Source organism: Emydura macquarii, unplaced genomic scaffold (genome assembly GCF_026122565.2).
Source record: "Emydura macquarii macquarii isolate MOO-44397 ecotype Brisbane River unplaced genomic scaffold, CSIRO-AGI_Emac_v2 contig_1348, whole genome shotgun sequence".
Classification (NCBI taxonomy): domain Eukaryota; kingdom Metazoa; phylum Chordata; order Testudines; family Chelidae; genus Emydura; species Emydura macquarii.
The window spans coordinates 3,074,257-3,093,152 of record NW_027131485.1 but is presented as its reverse complement, the minus strand read 5'-3'; the positions used below and the strand labels follow the sequence as shown (position 1 = coordinate 3,093,152).

Below are 18,896 nucleotides of genomic sequence, written 5' to 3'. Positions count from 1 at the left end.
TGAGATCAACCTTCCTTCAAAACAACCCTCTGGAGTTACACAGAGTGATTTGATTATCAGCACAGACTGACTGGATTACAGTAGTTGATGAGGAGTTGTTGCATCCCCACTGTGTAAATAGCTTGAGCATCAGCATCACTCAAGCTTCAACCCACCCCCTACAGGTTGAGATGGGGTAACACTTGAGTTGTAACTCAAGCTAATTGTGCCTGTGAAGACTTAGGCCTTGTGACAACATTTAGACTCCTGCCAACTAGTGATCCAAACCCAGGAACCTATCTCTGGCCTCTTGCATGGCAGATTGTGCCAATGAACTGGGCCACTATGCATTTTTAACAAAACCCTATTGATCTGATCCTTTTTTTTTTTTGGGGGGGGGGGGGGAGAGAGAGGGGACTGGTAGTTTTTTAAAAGATCACTCTTCAGAATCTGATGATCAGTAAAGCAGGTAGTTTGGTATAGTATGGTTTATACAAATGTATGTACAGAAACATTAAACTAAATTATTTAGGAATGCCATCTTAAAATGGTGCTGCCCAAGCATGTCTTCATGTGGCAGTTGTCCTTATTTATAAAAATTGAAATTAGAGTGTACTTCTTAAAACAGATTTTTCATATCTATCAGGACATCCAGAAGGAACTTGAACTAACCCAAACAAGAACAGTGAGGTATGGCTACTGTCTGTGTCTAATATGTTGCATTTTGAATCCTGACACTAATTGATGGTGGTAGGAATCAGTCACTGAACTACAATGGTAACTATCCTTTTCTAATGCCTGTTGTGTGTCAGTTGAGTGGTTTTTAAAGTTTTGTTGAAGTGTTTGTCAGCATGAATGTTACCTAGGTTTTGGTGGAGATTCTAGATATCAGTGTAAGAGGACCATTTCTGAATTCTGAACAGTCTTATATCCTACCCCCAATATCTGACCATTATTTGTGTCTTATTTCTCTAGAAGAGTAGGAGGCATAAATTCACTACCACTCTAAGAGGGTGAGTAGGGCTGGCCAGAAAATAAGAATTGTATTTGGCAGAAAAAGTCTGACATTTTGGCATTTGGTTTCATTCTGCAACAGAATGAAACCAAGGCCTTTGAAAAGAATTGAGACCCTGAGCAACCTATCCAAAATCTCTCTCCTGTTGGAGCTTTTCCACTTCGTATGAATAATACTGAGGCAAAGAGAGACTGACTGTAAAGCCCAGTGGTTTGGACACTATTCTGGGATGTGAGAATCCACATACTTATCCCTGTTCTGAATTAGGAAGAACAGGGACTTGACGCTGAGGATCCAACATCCCAGGTGAGTGCCAAAACCACTGGATTACTGACTAAAATGGGGTGAGTGTGTCTCATTTTTTAACAAGAATTTCCATCCTAGATCTGAGAAGTTTTCCTGATGACAAAAATGTTGTCAAAATGAACATGTTCCACAAAAAGCTTCGGTTCTTCGAGTGCTTGCTCATGTCCATTCCATGTCATGTCGGGTATATGTGTGCGTCACATGCACCAGTGCCAGAGATTTTTCCCTCAGTGGTATCTATAGGGCCCGCTGTAGTGCCCTCTGCAGTGGCACACGTATGCGCTGGTATAAGGGCGCTGTCACCCCATCTCCCGGTTCCATCTCACTGCCTGTGATGGTGCTGGAATGTCCTTGCCTCGGCAAGCCTTCTACCAGTGGTTTCATCTGTAGATTTTGTGTATATAGTTTGTTAGATATGTTTAATTAGTTAAAGTTAGTAGTTAAATATAGTTGTAGGTAGTCCCTACATATAGTTGTAGGATGGGGCATGCCCCAATCCCTGGGCTTCATACCGTGTGCTTCATGTAAGAAGTCCATGCCCATAAGCGATCCTCACCAGAGCTGCTTAAAGTGCCTGCGTGAGACCCGCACTAAAAAAGACCAGGACATCAAGTTAAGAGCACTCCTGATGGAGTCTGCTCTCAGACCAGACTCCACGCGTGGCCACTCGGACTCCGCGCCCAGCACATCAACATCAACTCAAAATGTCCCACCGGCTCAGAGTTCATCCCAGCACCAGTCACCATCCCCCATGCCGAAGAAGCGGCACAAGAAGCTGCACGCTTTGGAAGAGGGCACTCCCTGGCCCCCAAGAAGGACAAACAGAGTGGGGGACGAGCCAAGACCTGTGCCGAGCCACTCATCTTCCCCGAACTTGAGACAGCTACGGCCTCACCCATTAGAGCTCCCAGTCCTCCGCGGGACCTGCCTCCAATCCCTGGCAGCGGTAGCGGGACCATCCACGCATGAGGCCTTTCAAGTGATCAAGGACTTGTTCTCGCTCCCGGTGCCACCCAGCCCTTAAGGAGGAGAGACCTCCTTGCCAAGACCCCATGCTGGGGCAACTGGCCAAGAGTGTGTCCAGGGGCAAGCCCACAATGGGGGCCCTGCACAGATCTGACACCTCGACACTGCTTTCTGACTCCTTGTCGGTCACTGACATCCCAGCAGTGGTCAGTAGGACTCTGTTATCAGTCCCCGGAGCATTGCCACCAACAGCTGGACTCCCAGTACTGCTCCCCAGACCCTCGGTACCCATTCTTGGAGCCTTGATGCAGGTCACCCAGGGTCCCAGAACCAGTCCCCAGAGCCTCCAGAGCGCTGCTACCATTGGACAGAGTACCATCATTGATCCCCAGATACCACTGTGGATACCACTGAGGGGAAAATCCCAGCACCAGTGCATATGGTGCATGCACACACATGACATGGAATGGACATGATCAACACATCTCGAAGAACAAGAGTTAGGGAAGGCTAGTAACTGGTTGTTGATTGTGGGGTGGTTGGTTTTTTTTGTTTTTTGAGTAACTGGCATTTTCCGACAAACATCTTAACAAAATATTCCTGACAGGTCCCATGAGTGAGGATTTTTGGAATTACCTCAAAGACCACTTACTAAGTGTTAAGCAGTGTATTTAAAGAAAATGTGCTGAGAGACAAGTTATGATTCCAAGAGTCTCACATAAATTCAGTGTGTGTACCATCTTAATTTCATCTACATTCAGTTTATCAATCACCTTTTCTATTTTTGGATCACATGCTATTGGAGAGAGCAGCATTTTTCTCCAAGACACAACTATTTTGGGAAGAAATGGAGTGCTGGAACTCTATGGACATCATTTTAAATAAGAATTCAACTAATAAAATAGTTTTAGAATGATAAATTCCCTTCTTGTATAATTTCCATTGACTTCGTTTTGCCCCTTTTTATTATTTTGAAATACTTCTTGGAGGCCTGACTTAGCCATTCCATAATTTAGACACTGAGTTTGAGCTCCATTAACTTGTTTAAAATACTTCATACTCTGCTAAAATATATGGCAAATTCACATAAAAAGGCATCAATTCTGGTTCTATTAGAAACCTTACAGAATCCCACAAACCCCACCTATGTCCTCACATATTTCATCACCAACTAAGTAACATCCCAGAGACATTTAATTCTAGATTGCGTCAACACTTCAGAATATATGGATTTAAAACAGATATTTTGGATGACTATCTTAAATAAATAATAGATATTAATTTGAAAGGACCTGTACTAGTAGGGTCACAAAGTCTATTTTTGACTTTACGGTGAAGTTCACTCTATATTAGACAAATGTCTTATTCTATCAAATATTATTTGATTCGATTTTTAAGTTGTGTGATCTGACCTCTTTCTCTTAAATTATGACTTTTCGGGTTTACCAGTGGAAGTGATGAACAAAACCAGCACCTCTTATCCAAGGTTAAGCAACTAGAACTAGAGTTGGCTCAGATGAAGTCAGAACTGTTAACTTCCCAAAGCTTGAAGACCAGCTGTGAGAAAGTAGATATGATTCATGAAAAAGTAAGTTCTACAGGTGCCTCACTATGAAACTCTTGCATTTGTCCACGTATGCAATTTTCAATGGCATCTCCACAGGAAATACACTATACTCACTTTCAAATGACAATGGTAGGCTAATTTTGTGACAGTAATGTTGATTTTTTGAATTAGCAAGTACTAATCTTACTAGACACTTGTACATAACAAGGGATAAACTTAATTCTAAATGGAACAAAAAGCACAGAGTAAATGTATTATACAAAACCTATATATATTCTAGTGTAATAATTGGCATGTGTTTATCTGGTATGTCCAGCTAATTTGTACACATAAAAATGCAATAAAACACAGTTGTAAAGCAATACTTAAACTGAATCAGATTAAGTAATGTACAAATGTAGCACCTCTTTTTTTTTCTTCATTTGTGGTATTAAATTTTTAATTGTAAATTGAAACAACATGAGGGAACCGACATAACTTATGTAAGGGTGGTTTGTGATGTCTGTTTCATAGTTATTAAAAGGCCATTTAATACTTTACTCATTTGGTCACACTCAAGCACATGACCTCCCACATCAATATGTAGGATCCTATTCCATTGACAGTGGAGTTATCAAAATAATTGTAATAATGTTGGAAGTGTTAAAAACTCGTCTGGCTACCAATGAGATGTGGAACTGAAGGATACCGTAGGTATGTGGTTAATGCAGCAGTTAATCCACACTTGTGAAATATTCATCAATCTTCATGTGTATTCTTATTGAAGTCAAACCCTGCATTTTAGAGAAAATGTATTTCAGCCTTGTTGTATGTACTTAGCACTTCCTTTTCGTTGGACTTCATTGTGCCTCCTTTGAGGAATCATTGCAGCTATCATAAAAAATTATAAGGTGTATCTGAGCCCTGAAGATGATATAAATTGCACATAGTTTTCTAGCAATTCGTAAGACATTTATTTCACTGCCAGTTTTGATCTTTTGAGTTGTTAAGCAATCTGGATTTCATATAGATTCGAAGATTTTTTTTCTCTAGATGATCAAACAGCTTTAGCAGCAAAATATAACCTACAATACATAATTTGCCTCCTGGTTTAATGCACAGTTCTTGAAATAGTTGCTTAAGATAATTTAGCCTGACTTTCTCTACTTAAGATTTTAAAGGGGAAGATGGGAATTCTTTATGCACGGACTTCCATGTTAAGTTTGTCTAATTCAGTGTTACATTTTTGTTTGTTCTTGATATTTTTACTTCAGTCTTCAGCCCATTTACTAAACTATTCATCTCTTTGTTCGGATTAAGGACCTTTTTACATTTTGTCTCTTAAACTCTTAATCCAGAGGGATAGTGCGGTGGTGGTGGTGATGGTGATTTTCAGTGAGAGTACAGAAATCTGATATTTGTGGAGCAAAGAGGATTGATTAGGTAGCAGTATTCTCTCATCTGTTTGATCTCATTTATGATTGTACATCTAGAAAAGGGGTCTAGTATACTCTATTTGTAATTTTGATTACTTATTTTGATAGGTCATTCTGTGTGTAGCTTAACTTGTCTGCTGACTTTTGTGAAAAGGAATGTCTTTCATATATTCTCTGGCTATGTGTTTACACGGCCTCTGTGAGTAGCTTCTTGAGGTCTTCAGTAACTCAGTCTGTTTATTGGGATTAAAATAAGGTGACAAATTTAGTGATGTTTTGAAGTAGTCTTCTGTCAACGTAATCTTCATTGAGACGACCATGTCATATGTGTTTCCAGTACTAAATAATGGTGAGGCAAGCATAAGAAACTGACACTGATATAACCAGAAAAGTTTGTTAACATAACTAGTAGTTTGGCAAGATGGGGTGTTCGTTATAGATTCTTTTAGGTTCTTCCCTCCTCACCTCACCTGTTGTTCCAAAGGGTTCATCTCCTGTATTACAAAATATGCTTCCCTCGAGACATGCTGTGCCAATGGAGGAGCTTTTGCTGAGATGGTTTACAAAGATGGAGAAATATGAAAGCTGCTACATTCATCTGCAGCTCTGAAAAACTTAAGGATTTTAAGTATACTGGTTATTAAGCTGTTTGTTTATTACTTCAAATGATTTTTGACGAATACATTATTTTAAGAGTATCCAAATACGTAACTGTTACCTATTGATGGATTTTACTAGGTAGATGCCCAGGTCAAAGAATCTGTCAAGCTTATGTTTTTTGGGGACCAACAAGAAGAGTTTTCTGAATCACTGCTTCAATGGCTAACATCCAAATTTGTGAGCAAGAGAGATCTGCAAGTTTTGTTACAAGATCTAGAGCTGCAAATCCTCAAGAATATTACTCTCTACATGTCTATTACAAACCAGAAGCTAACCTCTGAAGTAGTAACAAGTGCTGTAAATAACGCTGGGATTTCTGGCATCACAGAAGCGGTAAGCATTCTAAAAAAATGTTGAAAAGTTTGGCTCGTAACTTTATAGCTAGTGTTATGTAGGGTAAAACTTGTTTTTAAAGGATTTTTGTTATTACAGTATATACTTTGTCATGTCTAAATACAACAAGCTAATTACATTTGTTTCAAATAGGAAGCTTAAGGGAAATAGTTTAGAACTTTAATGGAAATTAAGAAAAAACATCTAAAATGCATTGAAATTGTGCTTCAGATAATATCTAAAAAGCTGTCAGAATTTCACTTTGGTTTTCCACTGTTTCAACGGCAGTTTAAATAAGATGTTGTAACTTTTGATTAAGTACAGTAATGTTTGGGTGCACATATTGCACAAAAATATCTTCCTTATCTTTTTTTGTGGTAATACAACTTAGACCTGGTCTACACTACAAAGTTAGGTCGACGTAGGTCACCTTACATCAACCAGTTTGCACATGCATCTATGATCAAATGTGCTCCACCTGACGTAAACGACTTGTTAAAGTGATGCCATAAATCCATCTCCATGAATGGCATTGAGCCACGGTTGACCTGCTGAGATAAATACAGTGCGTGTGTAGACACTGCATGACATATGTCGACCTAACAGTACTCCAGCAGCTGTCTCACAATGCCCAATAATGACTGCTCTGGTCCCACAGTGAACACCACTGCCCAGGGGTCACAGAGACTGGAAGGTATCTTCTCACTTAAAATACCCCACTTATTTTTGAAATGCCTTAACCTGATTGCCCAGCTTGGCAAACACACCTAGCAGTTGTTCTTTGTTGTGTGCAACTGCCCTGCCAACTAGGCCAGCACCATGCACTAGACATGCTCCTGCCTGGAGTAGACAAGAGGTATTAGATCTTGTGGGTCTGTGGGGAGAAGAGGTTGTGCAAACACAGCTATGGACCAGCCACAGAAACGTGGATATCTGTGAAAAAATTGCATGAGGGATGCAGGCAAAGGGGTGTGATAGGGATCAGCAGCAGTGCCACATGAAAATGAAGGAACTGCGGTAGGCATACCACAAATCCAAGAAGGCCAACAATCGGTCTGGAGCTGAGCCACAAACTTGCTGCTTTTACAATAAACTGCATGCCATGCTTGGCAGAGTTCCCACCAATATCCTGCAGACCACCATGGATATTTCAAAGTAACCTGAGACAGAGACCCCTGCTTTGAACAGTGAGGAGGGGAGCGGGGCAGGCATCCAGTTGTGCCATGAGCCAGGACCTGTTTGAAATTCCACTGCAGTCTGGCCAGTCCCAACAGCTGAGCACAGATGAACCTGGTGAAGAGGAAGGAACATTGGGGGTAAGTGTGTGCATGCATTTTTGCTTACAAAGTTTAAATTTAAAGGATGGAGACTAGCCTATCCCCAAGTAAATAAGGCACAGATATCTATTCTTTTCATTTTGACTCTTACAAGAAGAGGAAGCAGTACAACAAACAGAGGTAGAGTTGGTATCTGCATTTCATTCCCCTGTTGAGTTAGGTGGAGGTGGGGGGGGGGGAAGGTGAAGAGTTTAAGGATTAAAGCCATAGCTGGCTTTACTTTACTGACAGTATTTTACTCTGTTTAAGTACAGAGATGTCCCTTGTATCCTCCTGAGAGATCTCGATGACATTTTCCTGGATATACTCTGTAGTTATCCCCCCAAAGGTTTCTAGGGATGGCTGCTTTTTTTCTTTCTCTGTGGTAGGATACTTACCCACACAACTCTGTGATGAATTCTGCTGGCCCAATTGCAGTAAACAGGCTAGCTGCATCTGAGCCTGGGTGGCTTTGGGATGCCAGCAGCAGCTGTGCTCTCTGTGCCTTTGTTACTCAGGAGAGAGATCATCTAAAATCACCACTGTCTGCTGAAAATAGTGCCACTATTCAGCACCATTATCCTGTACTCGTATCTGTGGAGGAAGGGACTGAAATTTTGTTTCATGCAACCAAAACTCTTAATGCCTGCCTTCCCCACCCTCCCTTTGCTCCTGGTGAGCCATACTCGCCATGGCTGAAACTGGAGAGCAGTGTTGTGCAGAGGTACTCCAAAGCAGAAGTGTCAATAAGCATGTCTTAAATGTTTGTATGGGAATAAGGGAAGGGGGTTAGGGAATGATACACATTTCAATTCTGTTGTGTTGTAAATCCAGTGATACATCTGTCTGTTTTATCTGTAGCTGCTGCCATTGTGGCCTTGAAGAGTGCCCTGTCCACATCATTGGGACCCTGAGGAGAAGAAAGAAGAGGGCTAGTGAGATCCTGCAAGCCAGTGTTACATCAGACTGCAAACAAAAGGCCTGGGTGGCCAGTGTGGCAGACCTCATGGAGAGAGACAGGAGAAAATGGAGAGAGACCCAGGAATCCCAGCAGGAAAAGGAGAGGGACCAGGACATAATAGGGCTTCTCAGGCAGCAGACACAAGTGCTGCAGACTCTGGTTGACGTACAAGTCCATAATCACCGACTCTACAACCCTTTGCAGCCCTTGGAGAATTCCATGGTGGCAGATCCCCACACCTTCCAACATTCCACCTGGCATCATGGACCCCATCCCTACCTCTATCATTCCATGCTGGTGGACAGTAAGGAAAACTGCAGCTCCCCATGCACTGACTTGTGAGAGCCACAGTTGCCTTATGTATAGCCAAAATGCACTGCACTTGTGCACTGAAATGGACAGAAACGTTTGCAGCCTTTCTAATTTTAAAATTCTGTTCTGCTAATACATGTAAGAAGTTTGCATTGTAATGTCCTTTTTTTATTTGCACATTGGTTATTTTGCAGGGTTTTTGTCACTCAAATTTCTATATCTTTTTTTTTTTTTTTAAATAAATGAGTTCACCACTCATACTGCAGAATGCATGGCCGTACTCAAAGCACCCAATACTTGTAAGTTTATGGCACCACAGGACTCATAGGTTCAACAAAACACCTAGTCATGTGTAAATATACAGCAAGCAGCATGTAATTCATAGGTTCACTAAAAGACAGTGTAATATTTTATAAATGTACCCCTAGCACTACACAATTCCTAACTGGCCCTTCAGGTTTGGGGGCTGAGCACACTCCAGCACAGCCTATTACTGTGGCTGACAATTAAAGTGCTCTTTCAAAGCCTCCCACAACCACATAGGTCCACACTAAGCCCTTGTCTTGCTGTTCAATCTTAGCAGACAGTCACTCCACCTCCAGCCTGGCAGCAACTTTTCCCCTTTGCCTCGGTGATATTATATGGGGCGCAGCAAGCACCTATAACCGCTGGGATATATTTGTCACTGAAATTCAGCATTGGGAGTAAACACACGTGTCCCTTCAGTCTATCAAAAGCACATTCAACTGTCATTCTGGACGTGCTGAGCTGATAGTTAAATCTTTCCTCTCTGTGCTGTGAAGGTGGCTCTTCATGAGCCATGGGACAAGGGATAGGCAGGGTCCTTCAATATCACTCTTGGCATTTCAATATAGCCAGTGGTAATCTGCCAGTTGAGACAGAATGTCCGTTTGCAGCTTTCTGAACAGTCCTGGGTTCTTACGGATGTGAGCATCATGCACTGTCCTTGACCAGTCCCCAGTGATATCAGTGAAGCATCCCTGGGGATCCATCAATCCTTGCATAACCATAGAAAAGTAGCCTTTTCTGTGGATGTACTCTGGCAAGGTGGACTGGTGCCAAAGTAGGGATATGCATGCCAACTATCACCCCACGGCAGTTCAGAAACCTCACAGCTGCAGATTCATTCACTACATCCTGTGCATTGCTGAGAGTCACAGTCCTGCATAGCAGGACACGATTAACAACTCCCCCTGTGGATTTTCTAAATCCAAAATGATTTACAACTGGCCAGTAATCCAGCATTGCAAGCTTCCAAGTGTGATTGCTACTTGCATCTCAGTTGTCGATGCAGTTCTTATTTTGGTGTTCCTGCACTGGAGGGCTGGGGCAGGGTTGGCACACAGATCCAGGAATGTGATCTTCCACATCTGAAAGTTCTACAGCTACTGCATCTCTTTCTAAACCTGCATTACAACACTATCCTACCGGTCAGTGCTCATTTCTCAGGCTCAGAAGGGGCGCTTCACTGTCTGCAGCTGCTCTGTGAACACCATCAACAACCTTGAATTGGTTTTCACTATGTCCCTTAACAATGTCTTTGAAGAAATCATCACGTACCCCATGGTTGCAGTTCTTTCTGCGGGTCTGCAGATACTGGAAGATTTTGCAACCTATATTTACACATTCTTAAGGACAGGCAGTGCGGAGTTTTGTGGGCTCCATGCTTTTGTCACAAATGGAAGATGCTGAAAACGGCTGTGGGTTTGTGGATTTTTTTTTTTTTTTTAATGGGCGGCATGGGATGGAGAAAGTTGCATGCATGAACTTGACCTCTTGTTCTCAGAGATCCCTTCACGATTTGTTTCTATTCCACAACACGTTGCGAAAATTTCCCCAAAAGGGTTTAGCCACATGGCACATGTGACACACTGGGATACCTATCAGTGGTGCGCCGCACGCTGCATCCACACAAGCACTCCTGAGTACATGCAGTGCAGACACAAGCAGCCACGTATGCACGAGCAGTGTACTAACATTGACAGATGTATGCTGACGTAACTTGCGTCAACCAGAGTTTGTAGTGTAGACATGGCCTTATGCTTCAGTCATTAGTCTCCTCTGGTGGACTGTTAATTAGGTAGTTACAATAGACTTACTAGTCTTGTTACTTAGAAACTCTATTATTCCTATCCTATCCTAAAACAAGTAGCCACATAGATGCAGTAAAGTAACATAATGAAAATTCCATTACCCTTTGTGATTTGTAATGTCTGCCAAGCTATGCCATCTTGGGAGCTGGGGAATACCCAAAATATAAAGAAAAATTTAAATGTAACCTAATGGGGAGAAGACAGACTTACAGAAACTCTGTACAGAGTGACCTAGTTGTCTGACTGCCACTCATCAAAAAATGGCTAATGTATCTTAACTAGGTTCATTCCAAAGATTCTGTCATACAGTACAATTTTATTAAGTGTGTATGCTGTTTTGCTTAGTTAATAAAGACTGTTGAATACATGTATATCTAATACCAAAAATGTTCTCTTTTTTCCATACTCTCTCTCTTCCCTTCTATCTGTAGCAAGCACGCATTATTGTAAATAATGCATTGAAACTCTATTCCCAAGACAAGACTGGTATGGTGGACTATGCTTTAGAATCTGGAGGTAAATATTGCAGAAGAGCTAAAAATCGATCAGTCTGCTATTTACAGCAAAGTAATCTGAGTTGTCAGTTTTGACTGTAAATCAAGAATCCTGTATCCGATGCTTGACAAACAACAGGAACACTATAGATTTTGGATTTTGTTTAGGTGGATGTTTACATATACGTTAATAGTATACACCCGAAAGGTGCATACAAACTTAACTCTGAACTCCTGATTGCATTGTGGAAACACAGTGAATATACTTGAAGTGGGGTAGGACAATATAGCACAGGTTTGAAAAAGCTCTTTAAAAGAAAAATACCAAGGGATAGTTGAGTGAAAATAGCTATTTTGTATGGTGGGTGTGTATATATATTTTGAACACAAACTTACTGAAAGTGCATATTTGTTCAGTTTTTTAAACCTCTTTTTCAAAAATACATTTTTATTTCAAGCTGAAAATAGTTCTTATCTTCTGAGAAATATGCTACTATTTGAAAAGTGAGGTACAGCTTCCTTAATGTAAAATTCTATTTAATATGGGGACAGGACACTTGCATTAAAATAACAGTGCTTAAAGAAAAGTTACTAGAATTAGACAGGATTTGAATACTTGTTTGAAGAAAAATCACTGGCGTGTTCAGTTTGGTGCAATATTTTACTGAAAGCATGACTACTTACCTGATGAAACACTTCATTATTTGTGTTTTAACCGGACTTTTATCTTTTTAAGGTGGCAGCATTCTGAGTACTCGTTGTTCTGAGACCTATGAGACCAAAACAGCCCTAATTAGTCTCTTTGGAATTCCTTTGTGGTATTTCTCTCAGTCTCCCAGAGTGGTAATTCAGGTAATTTAAAAGCAGAGTATACCTAAAATCCTGTTATTTATTTGTATTTCTGTAGCACAAAATCATGGACCAGGACCGCACTGTGCTATGAAAGTTGTGTGTTAAAGCTATTGTCAAGAAACTTCAGAGACCAGATTTTTTTTCTTGCAGTGGAGGATGCACCTGGAACTTGACTTTTGCTGAGACTAGAACCATGTGCAGAGTCCCCACAGGAGGCCTAGTCATTTAAATCACACTTAACCCCTATTAGGAGGATTTAAACATGACTAAAGAGGTGCATAGGCCTTGTCCAGAGGGCCAGCTCAAGAATTCGTCCTAGAAATGAGAGAAATAAGCACAGGCCCAGGCTTTAGAATGTCACTAGTGGTTTTGAATGCTTCATTTTTTTGGTTGTCTAGCTAGAAACATCTAAAAGAGGGCCTGATTTTCAAAAATTTCTGGGCACCTATCTTATGAAATTTAGGCCTGTTAGGGAGAATCAATTTGGGCACTGATGATCACTCTTGACAATCTTAGCCATAACTTTTATGTAGGACCCCAATTGGTAAGGAGGAGTACAAAAGAATAGTGGGGACAAAATCAGAAAAGCTAAGCACAAAATGAGTTACACCTAATACAGGACATATAAGGGAATAAGAATAGGTTTTTTAATACATTAGGAGCAATAGAAAGGCTAAGGAAAGTGTAGGTCCCCTGCTTAGTGAGGAAAGAGCTAATAACTGATGACATCAAGAAGGCTGAGGTGTTTAATGCCCATTTTGTTTGCCTTCACAAAAAAGGCTAATGGTGACCAGATACTCAACTCAGTTAATAATAACAAGGGGAAAGGAATCTAAACCAAAATAGGGAAAGAACAGGTTAAAGAATATTTAGATAAGATAGATGTATTCAAGTCAGCGCCTCAACCCAAAAATTCATCCTTGGGTTCTTAATGAACTAGTTAACTCAATCTTGGAACTGTTATTAATTATCTTTGAGAACCCATAAAGGACAGTGAGGTCCCAGAAGCCTGGAGAAGGGCAACTATAGCAACTGTCTTTTAAAAAGAGAACTAAAAGGGCCTCTGGAATTATAGATCAGTCAATCTAATTTTAAAACTAAGATACCGGAACAAATTATTCAACAAATTTGTAAGCACCTAGAGGATAATAAGATTATAAGGAATAGCTAGCATGGATTTGTCAAGAACAAATTATGCCAAACCAACCTAATTTCCTTCTTCTGCAGGGTTATTGGCCTAGTAAATGAGGGGAAGCAGTAGACATGATATATCTTGATTTTTAGTAAGGCTTTTGGTGCTGTCCCACATAACATTTTCATAAACCAACCAAATAAACGTGGTCTAGATTTAATTTACTATAAGCAGGGTGCACAACTGGTTGAAAGACCATACTCAGAGTTATCATCAATGGTTCACAGTCAGACTGGGAGGGCGTATCTATAGGTGTTCTACAGGGTCAGTTCTGGGTCCGGTACTATTCAATGTTTTCATGACTTGGATAGTGGAGTGGAGAATATGTTTGTAAACTTTGCACGTGACACCAAGCTGGGAGACGTTGCAAGCATTTTGGAGGACAGGATTAGAATTCAAAAGAACCTTGAAAAGTTGGAGAATTGATCTGAATTCAAAAGATGAAATTCAATAAAGATAAGTGCAGCGTCCTTCACTTAGGAAGAAAAAATCACATGCACAGCTACAAATTGGGGAATAATTGGCTAGGTGGAAGTAATGCTGAAAAGAATGTAGGGGTTATAGTGGATCACAAATTGAATATAAGCTCCAATGTGACGCAGTTGCAAAAAAGCTAATATTTGGGGAAGTATTAACAAGTGTCAGATGTAACACATGAGAGGTAATTGTCCTGCTCTGCTTAGCATTGGTGAGGCCTCAGTTGGAGTATTGTCTCCAATTCTGGATGCCACACTTTTTGGAAAGATTTGGGTAAATTGAAGAGAGTCCAGACAAGAGCAACAAAAATTATCAAAGGTTTAGAAAACCTGACCTGTGTGGAATGGTTAAAAAACCTGGGCATGTTTAGTTTTGAGAAAAGAAGACTGATGGAACCTGATAAATCTTAACATCTGTTAAGAGCTGATATAAAGAGGACTATGGTCAATTGTTCTCCATGTCCAGTGATGGTTGGACAAGAAGTAATTGGCTTAATCTGCAGCAAGGGAAATTTAGGTTAAGTATTAGGAAACCCTTTCTAACTAGAAGGGTAGTTAAGCTCTAGAAAAGGCTTCCAAGGGAGGTTGTGGAATCCCCATAATTAAGTTTTTCAGAATAGGTTAGATAAACCCTTGTCAGGGATGGTCTAGATTTACTTGATTCTGCCTCAGTGCAGGGGCTGGACTTGATTTCTCGAAGTCCCTTCCAGCCCTATATTTCTATAATTCTATCAACAACAACAACAACAAATTGCTGTTGGCTTCCTCTTAATTTTTGCATGCCTATAGTGTTGTTGTCATACAATATGCCTATCTGGGGATATAATTTAACTGTCAAACTTGGTTTATGTACATCTTCAATGCTGTCCTTTATGACTAAAGGTATAACTTTTTTCAGATATCTTTGAATACATAATTTAATTTAAATCATATCTATAGTGCACTTTCTTTCAAATTTTTGAATCAAGAAAATGTCCATTCAACTATTGTAGAAAAATGAGAATTGATACTCTCTGACCTTAATGCTGATATTGCATTCCTGCAAACAATGTTCTTGTTTTTTATCTAGTAATTTATCTGAACTCTTTTTAAATAAACAGAATTGTTTTTCATGTAGCAGGGTACAAGGCATAATCAGTGGCATAACCTTATTAAACTAAACTTTAATAACTCAAAATTCATTAGAACGTTTTACCAATGTGTTCAATATTTATTTTCTCCCCTGCCCTCTCTTTAGCCTGACATGTATCCAGGAAACTGCTGGGCATTCAAAGGATCGCAGGGCTACCTTGTAGTTAGACTTTCTATGATGATCCACCCAACAGCCTTTACATTAGAACATATACCAAAAACTCTTTCACCAACAGGAAATATCACGAGTGCACCTAAGGATTTCTCAGTATATGTAAGTCTTTCTCTGGTAAAGTTATTAAATGTTTTTGCTGTGTTTGGATTATTTGAATAGAGCAGCTATTCACAATTGAAAATAGTTATTTGTGGGGGGAAAACCTCTATCTTAATATTTACATATATTGCTCTTAGATTTACATTTGTTTGTAGAGAGTTTTGAGATCTATGAATGAGAAGTAACACATAAAAGCTAAGTACTGGTTTTTAAAAAATTGATTTTTTTTTTAATTTTTACCCATATAGTCTACAGAAAACTGCATTAAAGCTACGTCCTGCTTTTTAATAAGCTTGTACTAGTGACAGAAAAATTGGTCTAATTTATTAACAAGGTAAAGCTGGAAAATCAAAACTTACTAAACTTGTGGGATGATTATCTAAAGTGATCTTCAAGCCCAAACATTTTACTCCTTCATAAAGGGAATAGATGATAATCCTTTCAGGCACTGTCACAACAGTAGTCTACTGCTTATGGCACCAGTCATGGTCCATTATGAGTATGAGCTCTAGAAACTTAAATGTTTTATTTCTAATTTACTTGAAATACGTAAAATAATGAGCACTGGTACCCGTCCCAGTCTTCTTCAACCCCACCCTTTCTTTCATTGTTATTTTTTGACAGCCTTTATTGTCTACACAATGATAGTTTGGTGGTTGTATTGCCCTCCTCTGTTAAGAATGTGACACCCTATAATTGCAGCCAAACTTCATTTTCTCGTTCTGATTATCTGAAATGTGAAGGAAAAGAAATTTCAAGGCTTAACTCTTGATAATAGGGTCTAGAAGATGAATATCAGGAAGAAGGTACCCTTCTAGGACAGTATGTCTATGATCAAGGAGGAGAGTCACTACAGATGTTTCAAGTGACGGTAAGCCCACATTAGTAGGAAATATGTAGCTGTTGTTGCCAAAGACACTTGACTTTCTCTTGTAGCTTTGATACATTTGCTGATGCCTTTCATACCAGCATGCTAATATGCAAAATGCTAGCGTTCTGAAATCTGATTCTGATTTCTTTCTCATACTGGTACATGCTGATAACTGCAGTAACTTAATGGAGTTATTCCTGACTTGCACCATTGCAATTGAAGTGTCATTTTGGCATTTTTATTTTTGCCTTCCATTAAATATGCATAATGAAGAATGTCTTTCAGTACCAGACATTTGCAATATCCATATCAAGTTAGTTGGACTACGGCTAAACTGATCCCACCACACAATGAATTAGATCAGTAACTTTTGCTCTGTAAAACTATAGCACTGGTCATCCAAAATTCTCTTTGACCAGGAAAGTTACTGTGTGTGGCTTATTTTAAAGGTTATTCTGCTATAAAAATATCTTATTCCTGCTTTCAGTCCTTTTAAATAAAATCGTTAAGAATTATTCTGCTTCATCTAGATCTCCAATGTAGCATGGGAAGTCAAGCAAAGACAGATTGTGTAGATTGCAGGAGACTACATAAATCCCGATTACCTTCTGGAGATATAACTTAACTACTTAAGCAGTTAATGATGTATGCAGTATAGTAATTTGGCTGCTAGTCTTAAACAACATTAGGTGATCAACATCCATTGTCTACAGAGAAAAGTAAAGTGTGTGCATGTGTGTATTAGATGTCTAATTTTTTCCATGTTTTTTCAGGAGAAAAATGAAAATGCATTCCAGATAGTGGAGCTAAGAATTTTTTCTAATTGGGGCCATACAGAGTACACCTGTCTGTATCGGTTCAGAGTGCATGGAAAACCTATTGAATAAACTACTACACTACAGCTTACCTTTTTTTTTGTTGTTGTTGTTGTATATTTTCTTTTTGTATATATTGGAAAACCTAGAACACTGGAATCTTTAAAGAATGAGGATGTGTGACATACTGCAAAATATATACTCCTCTGCAGTAAAATGCAGAAGACTGTCAGCAGAATTATATGCAAACTCATATTTGCTCTGATGCTCAGCTTGTGATTGCCAGTCAGCTTTATATTTTAATGTGTCCATTCTGAGAAAAATATTGCATGCAAACTACTCTGGTTCGTAAAGCCCAGTTGGCAAACAGGTGATATTTATTTTATTACATTTGAATGTACAGTTTTTTAAATCAGCCATGTTTTCTGCAGCTAGGAATCTGTTTTTAATACAGGCCCGTTTGCACACGTCTATTACTCTGGACACTGTGTCAAAACATATGGACACCTTTAAACACTAATTGTGGCTAATGTGTGCTTTAGTTGACCATGACTTTTGAACTTCTTGCTAGGCCCAAAAGGACTTCCTAGGTAGATGCAGAATATGATGCATGTTACTGTCAAGGAAAGTTAATGGAACCAAAACTAGTTCAAACATCAGGGGCATAAAAACCTTTCCTCAACATGGAAACATGCATTAATGTAAAAGTCAGTGTTGATTTTTAAACCACTACAATTATTTTAAGTTTTCTTCCTATTTAGTTTTCTCTTGACTTAGTCAGCTTGTTAGAATAATCACTTAGTGGAATAATGTTTACTGAGCAACCTAGTAAGCTTATCTCATACCAAGGTGAGAGTCTGGCCAATAATCTGCAGATAAGACCAATTAGGAGCTATAATTGCAGAGGCAAAATCTTTGTGTTCAGAAATCTCTCTTTAGGACAGGATTAATTGGGCTGGCTCACTTTGTAATACATGCTGTACTGTGAAATAACTAAGTGAGAATAGGTTCCATGTCATAGACACAACTTTTAATTTAAAAAAGCAAATCTCTGCAGTGAGGTAACTAGCAAAAGAGGTTCACGCTCAGTGCCACTATATTTAGATACCATTCTTTAGACAATATTTCCATTTTTATGCCCTTAGCTTGGACGATTCATTACCCATTAAAGAATGTTGGAGCAATGACTCTTAACAGCATTCTCTTACTGGATTTAATTGGAATTTGCATTGTGTTAATGGACTGCTTGCACTGCTCTCCCTACTTAGTCTCATTTTGTCATTTAATTTTTGAGTGTTACTGGAAACCCTTTATAAAAAGATTCCTGAAAGACATTCATGTGGAGAAATGTTATCTTACTGTTGTAATGCATTTTAGTGGGTCAACTTAATTACAGATATGCTATGTTGCCTTTTTCAGAAAGATGAATGATGGTGCTGACTGGTTTCTGAATAGAGCTATGTATTTTGCACAATAGTCCTCAAATGTTTAAAAAGTGTGTTTAAATTCAGCTAGAAACAGAACCAATGGCCTATGCAGAAGAGCTAGATAAAACATGTACAGGTGTTTCATATATTGTAGGTTAAATATTTAAATCAGAATTATCCTGTATAAATTGAAATTAGGGAGCTGGGGTGGGAATATTTTGAATAACACTAACTTATTTTTAAAGATGCAAGATAGGACTTTGTGCAATGTATTTTTGTAAATGCTTTTCAAAATATTTGTCTTGGTATTCTTTGCTGCCTCCAAACTGACGAGATGTTATTGAGATGTTTAAATAAAGAGTTTTAATTTTTGAAAGTGCATGTAATATTTGAAACAAGTAATAAAGGTTTTTTTCTGTA

At 39.2% G+C, this 18,896-nt stretch overlaps 1 protein-coding gene across 12 annotated transcripts in view; it reads left to right on the top strand.

The window, feature by feature from the left end:
• SUN1 (Sad1 and UNC84 domain containing 1) overlaps window positions 1-18,896 on the top strand; it is a 68,483-nt gene extending 49,587 nt beyond the window's left edge. For 10 of the 12 annotated variants that reach the window (XM_067550901.1, XM_067550900.1, XM_067550903.1 and 7 more), the window contains 8 exons: window positions 626-669; window positions 3,716-3,854; window positions 5,987-6,241; window positions 11,376-11,460; window positions 12,175-12,290; window positions 15,196-15,363; window positions 16,142-16,234; window positions 17,008-18,896. In XM_067550901.1, coding sequence (XP_067407002.1) covers window positions 626-669; window positions 3,716-3,854; window positions 5,987-6,241; window positions 11,376-11,460; window positions 12,175-12,290; window positions 15,196-15,363; window positions 16,142-16,234; window positions 17,008-17,121 — 1,014 coding nt within the window. In that variant the 3' untranslated portion in view covers window positions 17,122-18,896. Of the gene's footprint in view, window positions 1-625; window positions 757-3,715; window positions 3,855-5,986; window positions 6,242-7,354; window positions 7,558-8,418; window positions 10,089-11,375; window positions 11,461-12,174; window positions 12,291-15,195; window positions 15,364-16,141; window positions 16,235-17,007 lie in introns of those variants that run through there. The other 2 variants (XR_010920315.1, XM_067550909.1) reach the window with 2 other exon arrangements.